The sequence below is a fragment of the Teleopsis dalmanni genome, chromosome 1, assembly GCF_002237135.1.
Source record: "Teleopsis dalmanni isolate 2A chromosome 1, ASM223713v2, whole genome shotgun sequence".
NCBI classification, from domain to species: Eukaryota; Metazoa; Arthropoda; class Insecta; order Diptera; family Diopsidae; genus Teleopsis; species Teleopsis dalmanni.
Window position 1 is genome coordinate 155,757,285 of NC_051846.1, and position 15,386 is coordinate 155,772,670.

The 15,386-nt window shown below is 29.1% G+C and overlaps 1 protein-coding gene across 1 annotated transcript in view; it reads left to right on the forward strand.

Moving 5' to 3' along the window:
• The first annotated feature begins 482 nt into the window (after nucleotides 1-482).
• LOC119669496 (amyloid-beta-like protein) overlaps nucleotides 483-15,386 on the forward strand; it is a 42,928-nt gene continuing 28,024 nt past the window's right edge. The window contains exon 1 of the mRNA XM_038079400.1: nucleotides 483-593. Coding sequence (XP_037935328.1) covers nucleotides 567-593 — 27 coding nt within the window. The 5' untranslated portion in view covers nucleotides 483-566. The remainder of the gene's footprint in view (nucleotides 594-15,386) is intronic.

The window sequence follows — 15,386 nt, forward strand, 5'->3', positions numbered from 1 at the left end:
TAAAATTTAAAGTAATCACACGCACTGCTAACTCGAAACCTTAATTTTTATGATATGAAATTTAGTCATCCTTGTGGAATAAAATTGAAATAAAATAAAGCAAATAAGACATGAAAATATGTCTTCTTTATGTCATTTAAATGTCATACAGTTTGGCGTTTACAGTTTGGTATACTTAAGCCCATTTTCCTTCCTTTTCATAGCTTCATAGCTCCTATGATTTTTTCTTTGTAATTTATTTTCTGTATTTCACATTTTTGTAGTTGAATAGTCAGTCTCAGTCCTGCTGCTGCCAAGCAATGCTTGTGGCACAAATATTAAATTTTTAATCCTTTAACTCAATTTCTTACTTATGCCGTATTAATAATTCGTCGTTTCTGATTTTTTCTTTTTTTAATTCTCCTTAACTTTGCATTTTGCAGGCTGCTTCACCACGCTGGGAACCACAAATTGCTGTACTTTGCGAAGCCGGTCAAGTTTTCCAACCACAATATCTATCTGAAGAGGGACGTTGGGTAACGGATTTGAATAAGAAGACATCGGGCGCAACATGCTTGCGTGATAAAATGGATTTGTTGGATTATTGTAAGAAGGTACGTACACATCCACATACACCCTTATCTCGACACTTAGCTCGACAGTCGAATGTTGAATGCTGAATACTGAATATTAGAAAAGTAAAAGAAATAATCTCAATTTTGCTTAGCTTATGTTACCAATTTAGGATCGGTAAATATTATATGCAATACGTTGCATACAAATACAAAAAAAAAAAAAAATACGAGTATATCAGAAAAGAAAATTTTAAAAAAATGAAGAAATGCTATAAAAGTAAGGATAAAATCGCCAAAGTGATTTTTCTTGTAGTTTAACGGCTTAAATCAAAGTTGATTCAAAATTTGCGGCAATTACTGAAAATGCAACGAGAAGCTGCAATTGAAGTGCTTAACAGGATTAAGTGGCAGCTTTTTAAAGCAAAATGGGAAAGTAGTTTAGTGTTTTCACAGGATTTGTTTTGCGGCTTTACGAATTGATTTTGCAATACACAATAAAAGATTTATAAAAAATAACTAAAAAAAATATATAGCATTTGAATCAACTTGACATATAAGTGATGGTAATTGAGAATGTTATCGGAGCTTTTTTCATGTCACGAGAACAAAGTAAATTTAAAAAAAAAATTAAAGTTCATGTCAAATGCAGAAGTGCTTGCATTACAAATTTTTATTTTACAATATATGATATAAAAAAAAAAAATTGATAACGGAATTATATTGAAAATGGAAAATTAGTTTTGGTTTTTTCACAGTTTAAAGCATGATTTTGCTACTCAATTTAAAATATTAATTACTATTCATATAAACATGAAAAAATGCAAAATTTTATTTATTATTTATTTTACACTTAAATAATTGTATATCTCCTTACTTAAAATATTGATAACTATTGAAATATTGATCCATATAAACGTATAGCAAATTTAAAAAAAAAATTTTAATATAATAATATACTAATATATTAATACATAGATAACAAACACTTAAAATTGTATATGGAATCTCTTCCATCTGTCTACTTGATTTTTTTTTCTTTGATACGATAGTATAATATAAAATTATGTATTACAAACATATATTAACTATATAATACCGATATCAAAAACATGGGAACACATATGTGATTGGTTGTTTGATTACAGTGCAATAGATAACTTTCCGCTCAATTGCTTGCAAGTAACACGAAGATATAAAAAGACAAAAACTAAACCCACACCGTCGAATTTTGATTTTTTAAAAGATCTTTCGTTTGATAACCTGTTCAAAACATATAAAAGCTAAAAGGTAAAAAAATATTTTCTTAAAAAACTTTTTCTTCTGTAGATAATTTCTTTTTCTTGTAAGTTTCGTTCCACAACTTCTACAATAAAAATTAAAAAGAGCACGCAAGTTCTCCGCGTAGTTTCCTGTACACAAGTGACCAGTTTGAACTGCAGTAAGCCTTGTAGTAGTCACACTGTCCCTTTTAATCAGTTCTTTAGATCTGGTCTTGTTATATGAGGGCCTTTTTAACCAAGAAGTCACATATGTTCAAAAACCCATATGAGAGTGTTGTCAACCAACCGGTATTACTTATCATTGCCTGTGTGCTAACTTTAAGTAGCTTCGATTTTATGATGAAGAACTGAAGGCCATTAACTTGGCTGTCAATGAAAATGTCAATTGTACATCTTAGTGAAACTTGTAATTAGCCGTCATGCCTTTCTAATTGCTAAAACTTCAGCTTGAAAAAACCGCGCGTCCTCATTTGATAGCTTAAGGAAGTGGTTTATACTTGTAACTTCACAGGCATAAATCCATCTCGTAATCCATTTTTGAGCCATCTTTTAAAATTGATACATCGCAGTTCGCAGTTTCTATTCCATTCATTTCTTGACGGAAATATTGTCTGCAAATTTGTTTTATAGTATAAGTTACTGCGATTGTTAACTGTCTATATATTTTATTCCTTATATAAATGGATAAGTGAACAACTGGTTATAGTTGTCGCCAACTCGTACAGAACCAAACAACTTACAAAAAATTCTCGTTTTAAAATCTTCTAGTGCTGGTTTATCATTCTATGATAGCGTTCTGCGCTATACAGAAGTGATGAGTGACCTGTGGAACTTAAATTTTGTTTGACGGGAGAAAGCTCTAAATCTCAATTGCTTACTAAGTCCATAGTAGTACCTTTTGGCAATGTTGACTATTCTTCTGGTCTCCAGACTGACATTATTGCTCTTTGTTACGACGGTGCCAAATAAGTGAAGTCCTTGATGAATTCAAAAGTATAGTCTCCAGCCATAGTAGCACCTTTTGGCAATGTTGACTCTTTGTCCGATTTCCAGACAGATATTGTTGCTCTTTATTACGATGGTGCTAAATAGGTGAAGTATTCAAAAGTATAATTGCCAGCCACTAGTTCGGAGTCCGAGTGACGCACATTTCTACCAGTAGCCGACATATACTTCATTTTGCCTTCCGGTACATTATATGTAAAAATGTAAAAGAATGTAAGAATCAAGACTTTAGATAAAATCGATATGAAAGCTTATATTTAATATACAGAAATATATTAATCACATAAATTTTACTTAGTTTTAAACTGATCGTTATTTGCTGTTATTTAATAATATAAAAATTTCGTTTAGGTTAAATAAACTAAGCTACAAAAATTTATATAAACCAACCAACCCTTTTAATAAAAGTCCTTACCTTTGCTTATTTTCTATAAAATTAATTAAAATTTAATGTTAACGTTAATATTTTTTTCATGTTAATGGTTTTCTAAAAAAAAATAAATTGAATGTATCTGTTAAATGTTCGAAACAAATCATTAGTGAAATGGCATATTGTCGGGATACATGCGAACGTGCATTTTGATTTATTTGCAGTACGTGCAACGCTCCATAATGTCACCAACATGCATTTCCGTTTGTGTTGTATGCAAATACTCACGCCTCCAATGACAGGAAGATACGAAGTTTTTATCGCATTAACATATTGAAGTGTTTATTTATAAATCGAAACAAAACTCAATGTAACAAAAACAAAATGAAATCACTAACCTCATATAACACTTTGAAGGTTACAACAGCAATAAAAAAACATACTATATATACAATATATCCCACGTTGTTGCATGCCACACCCTAACTGAATATTGTTCCACTAAAGTGCATTCGATTTCCATAAAAAGGTATTTCATATTATATTAAAAACTGACAACAACTACAAGTAAATTTAAAATAAATTACATAAAGTAAATTTTGTATGCACTAACAAATAGGAAAAAATGCAAAAATTCATTTATGGAAAAATAAAAAATATGAAATCAAAATAATTGAGTTTTTCCGTGTAACCTTTGCGTTGCGTTAATTGTCCTTGTTATTTATAAGTGTTGGTATTTTAAAATAAACATGCACATATAAAGCAGGCCCTTATAAGACTATAAAAAAAAAATAACAAAAATGCTACACTAAAAAAAATAACTTTAAACAAAACAAAAACTGCAACAAAATCAACGACTACAACCACAACAACAACAGCAGCAGCAAGAGGAACAGCAACGACAAGAACAGAGCCATTAAAGCGTGTTAAGTCGCGCATAACTTGAATAAATTTAATTTAAAGTTGTTGCTCATACGCCCGAATGCACTGTAACTTTGTTCATGTGTGCTTATACTTTGTCGTATGTTGCGCATGTGTTTGTGTGTGTGCTGTGCAAACATAACAGCGCTGTTACAGAGGCGGGAATAGCTTTAATTTCTCTCATGCATATTGGTACTTGTTGACATGAAACTATTTTATCATTTTACAGCCGCAGCATGGCTTACTTTACCGCAGCAATGAGCTATTTTTGTACACGGTAAAGCGCTCAAGCGCGGCGACTAAATAAGTTAATAATAATAATAAAATGCAGAAAATGTATGCCATAAGACGACGTGTTTTATATCCTTTAAGACAAACTAAAATGTATGTATGAAAAGATTTATTAAAGTTCACGAAAGTAGGTCGCCTTTTATTGCACTGTTGTGCACACCGTAGTGGACAAATAAAATTTAATTCCTTTATTTCGTTTTTACTGAAAAAAAAAACATACAAAACACTACTACATGAGTATTTTAAAGTAGTATTTTGGTTATATTAAATGCACAAAAGATATAAAAAAGTAATAAGTGTCAAGTATTCTTAAATTATTATATGGAGCATTTTAATACGAAATTTAAAGTATTAATATTTGCCATACGGAATAATAATACGGAATAATTAATTTGTTTTTGCGGTTAGTGGAAAGCATTGAAAGCCACAATGTGAGACTTGAACCCACTAAAACTGCATCTTAAGAATGAGTTGAGAAGATTCCACCCATCAGACAATGAAACAGTTCTCATTGAAATCGCATTCTACATAGTTATCAGGAAGGTGAAACAGAAGAAGCTTAGTATATGAATTTTAAAATTTATCGAAGCTAGAAGTGCAAACACTGTATATGGGGCAGCCACGCTGTTTTTTAATTTCGAATTCTATGACGCGGAGTCCTAAAATCATAGTGTTTAAGAACATATGTATCAAGATAATGAGTCGATAAATGCCCCATTCAAAATTCCAAGGAATTTCCACCAGTACCAAATGAAGTTATGTTTAGGGACGAGGCCTATCCATGAAAGTATTAACCACAGCCATTGCCATCCTCAATTGGTCAGAACAGCCGAAGCTGCTTGCACTGACCTCCGTAATACCAAATTTACCATTCATACTCCAAACAGTGTTGGACTCGCGTCGGGATTTTAGTCGCCTCTTACAACAGACATGTCATACCTAAAGACCCCTTCTAACTCCTTTACCGCAGAGGGAAGGAGTAGGGACAGTGATCTACTTCGTTGAAATAGTGAGCAAGAGATTGTGGATGGCTATGAAAAAATCTTTGGAGAAGCAAATGAATAAATCAGAACCCGTATAAAAATGTATGTTGCCGATGCTAAACACAAGAGCTCTAGTTTTGCTCTTTGCAGCATTAATTTCTGTGGTGAATCATAGTTGAAATTAAGCCGTCATTACGCGACGTTGTAACTAAAGCTAGCATACATTAAATCTTTTGTCGATGTTGTGACTTTGTGAATAAGGATGTAAATGCACATCACCTCACCTGATATAAATGGACATCATATCAGTGTTCATTATTAGCTAGGAGAAAATTTAAAATCTTTGGAACTGATAGTTCTTACAGAATTATGATCCTGCAAAATAAATACCTTGGGCAAGTTTATTGACTTATCAGGTAACTTTACTTTTACTGACATCTTGTCTGCGTATAAACAACGCTAATTCGCTGTAAAATAACGTGTCATTATTTGAGGTCAAGTGGCCTTTGGTCATACGATCGCCACTCCAACCTAACCTAACCTAATTCCTTAAGGCTAATGTATTTCATTATTTTACCACTGCCTTCAATCAAGAATCATTTAGTCGATATTGCAAATTGTATAATTGAAACCTTATTAGAAACATGCTAGCAGCAAATATATATTCGCAGCAATCTGATTATTTCAAACTTTTGCATGGGAAAAACTCTTTAAGAACGTATTTTGACTGTAAGTTGACATTTAATTTTTTTTGCTACGTTAAATGCTTTAAACTTGAAATTTCCGAGTTTTTTATGGAAACAAATGTTTAAGAACATATTTTGACTATAACTTATAAGGAAGATTGGTTCATTGAACTCTTCTTTCTTGTCAAACTAAAATACACTATAAACATTATTCACTATTTATAAAAAGCATTATTGAAGTCGTGAAGACACAAAAATGTTTTATGGACGTACATTGTACATAAATGTTAAAATAATGTTAAAATGTTAAGATAATAAAATAAAAAGTTAAAACATAAATTTTTCTTCAGAGGACTCCACGAAAAACTCACGATGTCATTGAATGCATAAAAATATAATTTTTATTTTACGACATCGCAGACTTGGGAAGCTTGCATCGTTTCTGTTGCATTTTATGCGCAATATAAGCGCACCAGAAATAACACATTTATTAAAGATAAAGTAAATAAGTATATAAAAATATAAAAATATAAAATACAATAAACATTGAACAAAAAATTTAATAAAATTTTTTAATAAAATTGTTTCCTTCTTTTGTTTATTCTGTACTTTGTATTCTGTTCTGAGTCATTTTTATTAAGTGCTTTGGTTTTTATTTCCGTCGCCATTATTATTATTTTTATTTACGAGCAAATTGGTATGTGTACTGTTTATGTATGTTTTGTTTTTACTTAAGCGAAGCTGATTTGATACTGCCACTGCCCCTGCTGCTGCTATTGTTGTTTTTGTTGTTGTTGGTGTTGTTATTGTGCATGTACGCATCGTTATTTCAATTTATTTTGTCGTTTATTAAGAAGTTGAGCTCTCCGCTTCTTTGCGGTTCTACGAATACGTTAGTATGTTTCCACTGCTGCAATGCTCCCAAGGCTAAAGTTACTTGTATACATATTTGTTTTTGTATTTCCTAGTATGCTTCATATATATGAGTGTGTAGTTATTTTGTTGGTACTTGAGCTGTTATTTTTTTGTTGCTTTTGCTTTTCATTTGCGTATGTCAATATGCCAATCAAAATAACATAAGAGTTTATTGCTGCAGCAACAACAACAACACCAACAACACCAACAAATAACAGTTGAATGGAAATTTGGGTTAATCAAGCATTTGATACCGGGAATTTGTTGATTTTAGCTGACTGAATATGGGGAAATGAAAAGGCACTTAAATGAATTTCACTTTTATTGTGTTTATGTTCAAATTTTAACGATTTTCAAACATTTTAATTAAGGGGAAGTACGCATGTTGAGAAATTGGTTTTATTGAACTCCTGGAATTACAATAATTTAAGAGGATTTTTCTATTTTTTAAAAGAAGTACAACATTTTTGAAGAAAATAAGGAATTTAATAAAAATAATAAAAGAATAAAAGGAATAATTCAAGAAACTTTATTGTATTTTTTTATTTCATTCTTCTATGGTTCAATAGTTATATTGATTAAGTATAATTTAATTCTAAAAGTTTAAATAATAATTTTTATTTCCATTTTTATTCTAAAATCAACATTGAACACTTAAAGAAAAATAAAACCTTTTTTTTTGTATATGAAAATAATGTAAATTTGAATGTTTGAACGAATTATTGTGAAGAATTTCAAACAATCGTTCTGACCTTGAGTGCAAAATAGTTTTTAATAATTTGTATTTTATATGCTCCTATAAGTTTAAAGTTTTATAAAGTTTTATAAATCAGTGCGCTTAAAAACTTTAAACATATAGGCTTTTTTATATTAAACACACCAACCTTTTCATCGTTCTACAAGCTAAACGGTTTTTGAACTCATCACTTTCGATTTTAATAAAAACCTTTGTGATTTTTTTTATAAAATTTTATAATGAATCTAAACCAAAAATAAAAAATAAAAATGTTTGAAACTTTCTTTCTTTTGAATTAAATGTTAATATTAGTATTCAAATATAAACAATTTCCATTTATTAAACTATTTATGAAATACTTGGTTATTTACCTTGACAATACAAAAAAATCGCTTTTAGATCCTGAATTATGGTCATCCTCTCTGAGTAGTTCAGGAAGAAGTGATTTCTACAAAGTACTATCTTAATTTAAAGTTAAATTGCATGTTATTTACCATAATTTCAATTACTACAAGATATGAGTATATACATATCTTACGAAAAAATATTTTACATATAGCACATATCAAAATCATCATAGCACGTAGATCTTAAAGTATAATTAGTAAGTTGAATACTTAATTATATTCAGTTTTCTTTAATGGTAAATGTGTTCTTTTCCTGGTTAATAAACACAAGCTTCTATAAAAACCGTTGTAAATTCGTGAGTCCTTTTGCTGAGTCCCACTTGAGTAAAATTCAGGATTAAAATTGATTTTTATAACAGTTTTAGCACAGTTTACTGCATTTACTGAATTTAAATTTTACTTATATTTTGATACTGTTGAAAATTCTGTTGATATTTTTTATTTTAATTTATATGGTAATTTTATTCTAAATTGTAATATGAAACAGTGAACAGCGAAAGTAAAAAATTTATATATAAGTTATGAATACCAAAGAAAATGTTGAATTACTTGACAAAATGTTTCTTAGAATTTATATGTACGAATTTTCTATCTGCAGAATTCATTAGGTGTAGTAAGCATTAAAAATTATTGCACCCAAATTAATTCTCAAAAATTACTCTAATGTGGCACGGAATAATATCATTTGATTTAAATTAAATTATTATCATAATACAAATTTAATTTTAATACCTTAAAAAAATAATTAATTGAATTATTTCAAAAATTATATTCACTTTTTTTGGTTTTTTATATTGTATTATTAAAAACTCTTTATAATTTATTGTAATGGAAACATTTTTTTACTTTTAAATTTAATTCAATAAAATAAAATAATTAAATTATTGTAAACATAATTTTTTTTTTTTTTCATTTTTTTTCTTTATTTTATTTGTTTTTCTTTATTCAAATAAAATAAAAACTAAATTTTAAACAACTATAGGTATGGTTTGATCTTTCATGTTTAAAAAATATATATGTAAATAGTTTTTCTGCTAATTACACATATTCACATCTATACATATATGATTCTACGAATGTAATATTATTTAATATAAAATTTTTAAATTTTGTGTTTTAATGAAACCGTGCAGGTGATTTTAATTTTAATTAATTTTTATGCAAAGCAAATGCTTCCGTTTGTGTGAGGAAAAAAGTTACTCATACGCAAAGCAAATATTTTTCAATTAATTTAAATACGCTATACCGTTTAGATGACTTTTAGTCAAGTACTCATTACACAAACTTTTCAATGTCATATATTTTTATATAAAACATTTTTTATGTAAAGGAGTGTTTACGTATTATATTTATATGACCTTTACAATTCTACAAATTAAAGCTTAACTTGAAATACAGCAAAGAAATGATGCATATTTTTGTAATGCTCCACCAAAAATACAAGATTTTTTTTGGAATTCTTTTTTGCATTTTTTTTTTTGGAATGTTTTTCACATTTTTTGTTTTTAATTTACAGCTGCGGTGAAACTCTAATATATTTTTAAATGAATTTTAAAAATAAATTTAAACACCTTTTAACTAAAGTCAGAGGCAAACTTTGCAGTCTATACTATACATACAAACTATTAAGACAACAGTACTGTACAGTGCAATGCGGTACAGTATGGCAAAAATGAAAGAGCTTACGGCCATTTCTGTTTAACATAAAGTGCATAAAACGTACAAATTGCACTGTACAAGCCGTCAATGCCACATTAAAAAATAATTTTCAATAACGCGGTAAAATAAAAAGGAAAACAAAACAAAACAAAATAAAACAAAACAAAACAAAAAGAAACAAGGAACAGAAATAATAAAAAATAAACAAAATCACGCTTAAAGGCAAGCTGAACTGTTACAAAACATAACAAAAAAAAAAAAACGTAACAAATTATAAGTGAAGCTTTAACAGGCAAAGGAATTTAGCTTTAAAATACGAAAGGATATAACGATTACTAAAGGATGTACTTCATCTAGTTTTTTCTAGTTTGGTTTTTATATTTTTTTCATAAAAACCTTATTTTGTTTTTACTAATAACACGTAAAAACAGTTTTGTCAACGTTGGTTGCTTGTTGATAGTTACTAGTTTGCTAGTTGGTAGTTGCTGTTAGCTGTTGGCAGTTGCAATCACAAACAGTACAACTAGTATAGGTAGTAGTACAGGAAATGCTAATAACGTTGATGTTTCCGCTCATAATTGTAGTACATACAATTCGGCATAATATTGCTGATGATGATTGCTCAGATGACGATGAAGATGACGATAAGAATGATGATGATGAGGATGCTGTAACAGCTGTGTTAAATTTTTTGCGTCAATAGCCTTGAACTAACAACCAACAAATCGCCGCGTATACTGCTTTCATAACAAACTTACACTTGTTTAGTTTTCATGCTTTTGTTTTTACTAGTTTTTACTAGTTTTACGTTTTCTTCTTACACGTACATTTCAGGATGTGTTGCATGGTTGTGTCAACTCAATTTGTGGTCTTTTATTGAAGTTTTCTTTCAAAATAATAATAAAAAAACAGCATAAAAACTAGAAACATTTGTATAGAAATGAAAGAAAATACAAACAAACTTACAATGTAATTGACAAGTAAAAACACATTTACATCACTTACATCGTTACATCCTTAAAGCATTAACACACACACATGCACTTGCTAGAAATTTTCGTGTAAAAATTTGTGTGCGTCAGCAACGTGTGCAGCTTGCATTTTATGCGTCACGTAATTCGAGTGCAATTTTTTACTCGTGGGTGCATGAGCGCACTTAAGCCTTTAGATTCGCAATTAAGTTTGTGCATTGCATACAGGAAATTCATTTGCTGATACTAGAAAGAACTGCATGGAACGATAGTATATACAAAAAATAAAAACAAAAATGTAAAAAATAAAAGATATGTGTTCATAACAGATTTCATCACATTTTTGTTTTGTTTTTTTTTGTTTCTTTTCATTCGTAGAATGTTAGCAGTTTTATTCATTAAATAAATTTTTACAGTAAATTAAAATAAAACTTGTGAAAAATTAATTTCATTCATAATTGACACTTTATATTTTGAAACATAAAAGTCTATTGTGCATGCAAAAATAAACTAACACAACAGAAAATTATTAAATAACGAAAAAAATTTTTTTTTTTTTCTAAGATAATTATATTAGACATTAAAAATCTTGAAATAACTAAATAGACTTTTTTTCTTACTAAATTCACACAAATTGTTATCTTGCAAATCAATAATTAGCTTAAAACGTTTTAAGTTTTTAATATTTGTCGAAATGATGGCTGTTACTTCCCTATATCAGGGCTCTCCAATCTGCAATCTATCCGTCTATCAATCTATCCAATCTATCAGGTCCTTCAATCTGCATAATGCCTTGTATTGGCCCTATTGGAAATAGGATCGAATCCTCATCAATTAGCTAAGAAAGCCGTTTTAATTCTACATTCCTCGTAATAGTGGGTAGAAGAATGAGAATATTAGAAAAGCCGGACGCATTGATTAATGCATGTATTTGTATTTGGCCAATACTAATATTATGAATAACCCCTCTGAATGTATTAATGAATGGAGAACTAAAACGTAGTCCTGTTTTTGGAAAAGTCTAGATATAGACACAGCACATGTTTCGATGTCTTCTCCTCAAACAGTAGCAGACATGTACTACATCAGATTCAACATGGTAGGTTAAACCCGGCTACATGCGATCTTATAATTCAGTGTCCTGTTATTACAGATATTATCGCAGATAATTACGATTTACTGCTATCTACCAAGTCGAAAGTTCTACAATTGGACTATAAGGGCTATGTATCAAACAATCTACATTAGTGAATAAAACTAAACTTTGTATCGAGATCTTCTGTAAGAAATATGTAGACGTCGTTTGTATTGCAAGAAGCGCCGCTTTGTCATAAATCAATGTTAGTTTCATAAGGAAAAGTAAAATTTAGATCGGGATCTTCTAAGATAACAATTGTTTATCTTTGTAATAATTGTTTCAAAGTCTATTGTTTCGAAATATTATTACTATCAGTCACTATAATAAATAATAAAATAATTTATTAGTTTTAACGACGACCGGAGTAATAGAAAATAGAATAGTAATAGAAATTAATAGCGTACTGTCTCCTAACGGAAGAAGTTATGCTACATCACAACACAAAACTATTTGTCCTTCTGATGATAACTAATATCTTAATAGCAGCCGGGAAGAGAAGCTCTCATACTATTATTTTTCACTAGACCTAAGATGATCACAAATAATATGATTAAAGGCCTAAAAGGCTTCCAAACAACGCCAACACTCTGTCTTTTCAGACGGTCCCATAGTCAGGAACCACGCTGCCCCATCAGAAAACGTGTCAACGTCTTTAGTTTTGTTCTGCATTACCGAAATTATACAAATTTCTAAATATAAGCAAATAATTGCTTAAAATTAGTATGTTATTTAGTACAATATTAAAACAAAAATTTTAAATTGTATGTGATACCCCGATGATCTTGCGGTTCTATGCTCTCTCAAGGAGGACAATAATCATCATCACGTTAAATTTTCCTTGATACGTCAAGCATTTAAGACTTATTATATTTTAAAAATTTCTTATATTTTCAGTTCCCAGACATAGAAAGCCTTTATATGAATAAGTATATTTATAATGTGATATCAACCTATGTATGTATTTATGTTCTTACTAACTTTGCGGTCGATACACATGAACTCTGGAAACTCTGGGAACATTGAGAACTCAAACATAATTAAAACTTGAAATAAAAAAATAATTGACTTTGCGTTAACATTTCCGTTTACCTTTACTCTTATGTACACACTGACGTTGACGTTAACGTTAACGTTGCGTGAATATTTGCATATCCTCAATAAATATTCACAAAGTAAAGAAATTGTTCAAATAAAAAAAAGGAAGACATCAGGATTCACAGCTATACTAGGAGCCTGTATAGATATATGCGTATATCGCATGCCAGGCAGGCTTTGTGCAGTTACACATAAGCGGTTACATGAGTGAGTATCTGTTGCTTTAGTTGCTTTAGTCCTCGTACTTCTCCTTTGTATCTCATAATTAATGTTTGCGCTGTGAGCTCATAACTTACTCTGTCTGCTTCAAACGATTTCGTTTGACTTTGGCTAAGTCTTACGTGTTCAATTAAAGCTGCCATCGTTAAGAAGAATAGCTTCATTTGGAGTCAAAAACAAAAACAGGAAATACATATAATAAGAACACAGGAAATTAATACTTCATTTCAACCAGAAATAAATTCCATTTTTTCACTTTGTTTTATATTTTATATTTTATATTTTTCTACATTTTATTTTATTTCATTTATTTAATATTTTTTCCCATTTTTGAAGTTATTCATATTTACTGAAGAAGAAAATGTGGTTGCTAAATTTATGCTTAATATTTTGAACTTTTATATTTCAATTTTATGTAAAGTAAACGCTTGACCTGAAAAGGCAATGTTTTAGAAACATAGTAGCAAATAGGTTTTGAAAAATAGCACAAAGGTATTATGTGCAGATTTCTGCAGGTTTACACAGTTTTCTATAAGTGCATGTGCATGTGCATGTGCATATGCAACTCCTTAAATATATCAACTGCGGTGCTTGTTTTAAAGCAACAAAAATTTAAAAACGGCAGACGGATGTTGTGGCTTTCACTTCAATGACTTCATTAATTTGCTTTACTGCTCCTTCCAGCTCGAATTTTATTATTAATCGAAAAAAATAAATAACAAACTAAGTTTATTATTACTTTTCTAGATTAATAATAAATGAGTTTTAAACTGAATTTATATATATATATATATATATAATATATATATATATATATATATATATTATATATATATATATATATATGGTATTAAATATATATGGTATATATGGCATCAAATGACCAATGACCAGACAAACCCCCGAGTCATTAGCGACGCCAATTACAAACATGGATTTGTTGATTAATTACGTTGAGAAACATTAATGCTTTGTTAATTTGTTAATAATGAAAACGAGTAAGCATTCAGTATAAAGACTAAATAGACTTTTGATTTCAATCAAATTAAAATGGGAATTTCACATTAACTATTCTAATTTTGTAAACCAAAAGAGCGGACACAGACCCAAACAATTTATTGCAATTATCTTCATTTCCAATATGAAGTTTCACTAAAGCGATTTCCAAAATTATTATCTGTTCGATCTTAGAATACTGTTATTCTTAACCTATTACCTGTAGTACTTTCTGGTATTACATTTAGTTCCAACTTAGAATTATGTTTTATTATTTTAATCGAATTAAAACAGAAGCTCCAAATCAGCTATTCTAGTTTCGTTAACTTAAAACACGGACACAGATCCAGAGAATATATTTTTATTAGGTTTAAATGTAATCGTATCACTTTTAACTGTTCTAATTTTTAACAGATATGCCCAACAATATGCTTTAAAACCATTTAATAGTTTTTTTATTGACATTTTTTGTCTTTAAAATTTATTTAAGATTCATTAAAATATATTTATCGGAGAAAATACTTAACATTATCTTGGCGAAATTTTATCTTTTTGACTATAAACTTATTTACCTGTCAAACTCGTAGTCTATTGCATTATCAATTATGATACATTCCATGAACATATAAACAGACTTAACATGGTTCTTCTTTTTTAAATATTTCCTTACGTTAATCTTTATAAAAAAATATCAACTTTAACCCATAGTAACCAAATATAATAAATGAGATCAAAGGAACATATGACAGAAAACAAAGTCCAAAACTCTCGCTCATAAGTGGAAATAGAGATTTTTTCAACTCAAATAGACCAATTTCTAACTTTTTCGACATATATTTAAATGTACAATATATATGTATATATTGTTTTATGAAGTTGAATGCAGTCCAGAATTGAACATATCTTTCACGATGTTTTGACTTCGAATTGATACCGTCAATAAGCAGACATTTTTGACAAAAATACCACAGAAGAAGTCTTTTCTCATACTTTTTTCAAGTTTTGGGAGATTAATAACTTAGTCGATGGTAGAATTGTCAGTTAATACTGAAGAGAGTTGGTTAACTGCTGTAAATAAACTGATTTTAAGATCGTGTTCACATATAGCGTTGTAATCAAGGGTAGTATTACTAACTAATGAAAAAAAATTATAAACTCTA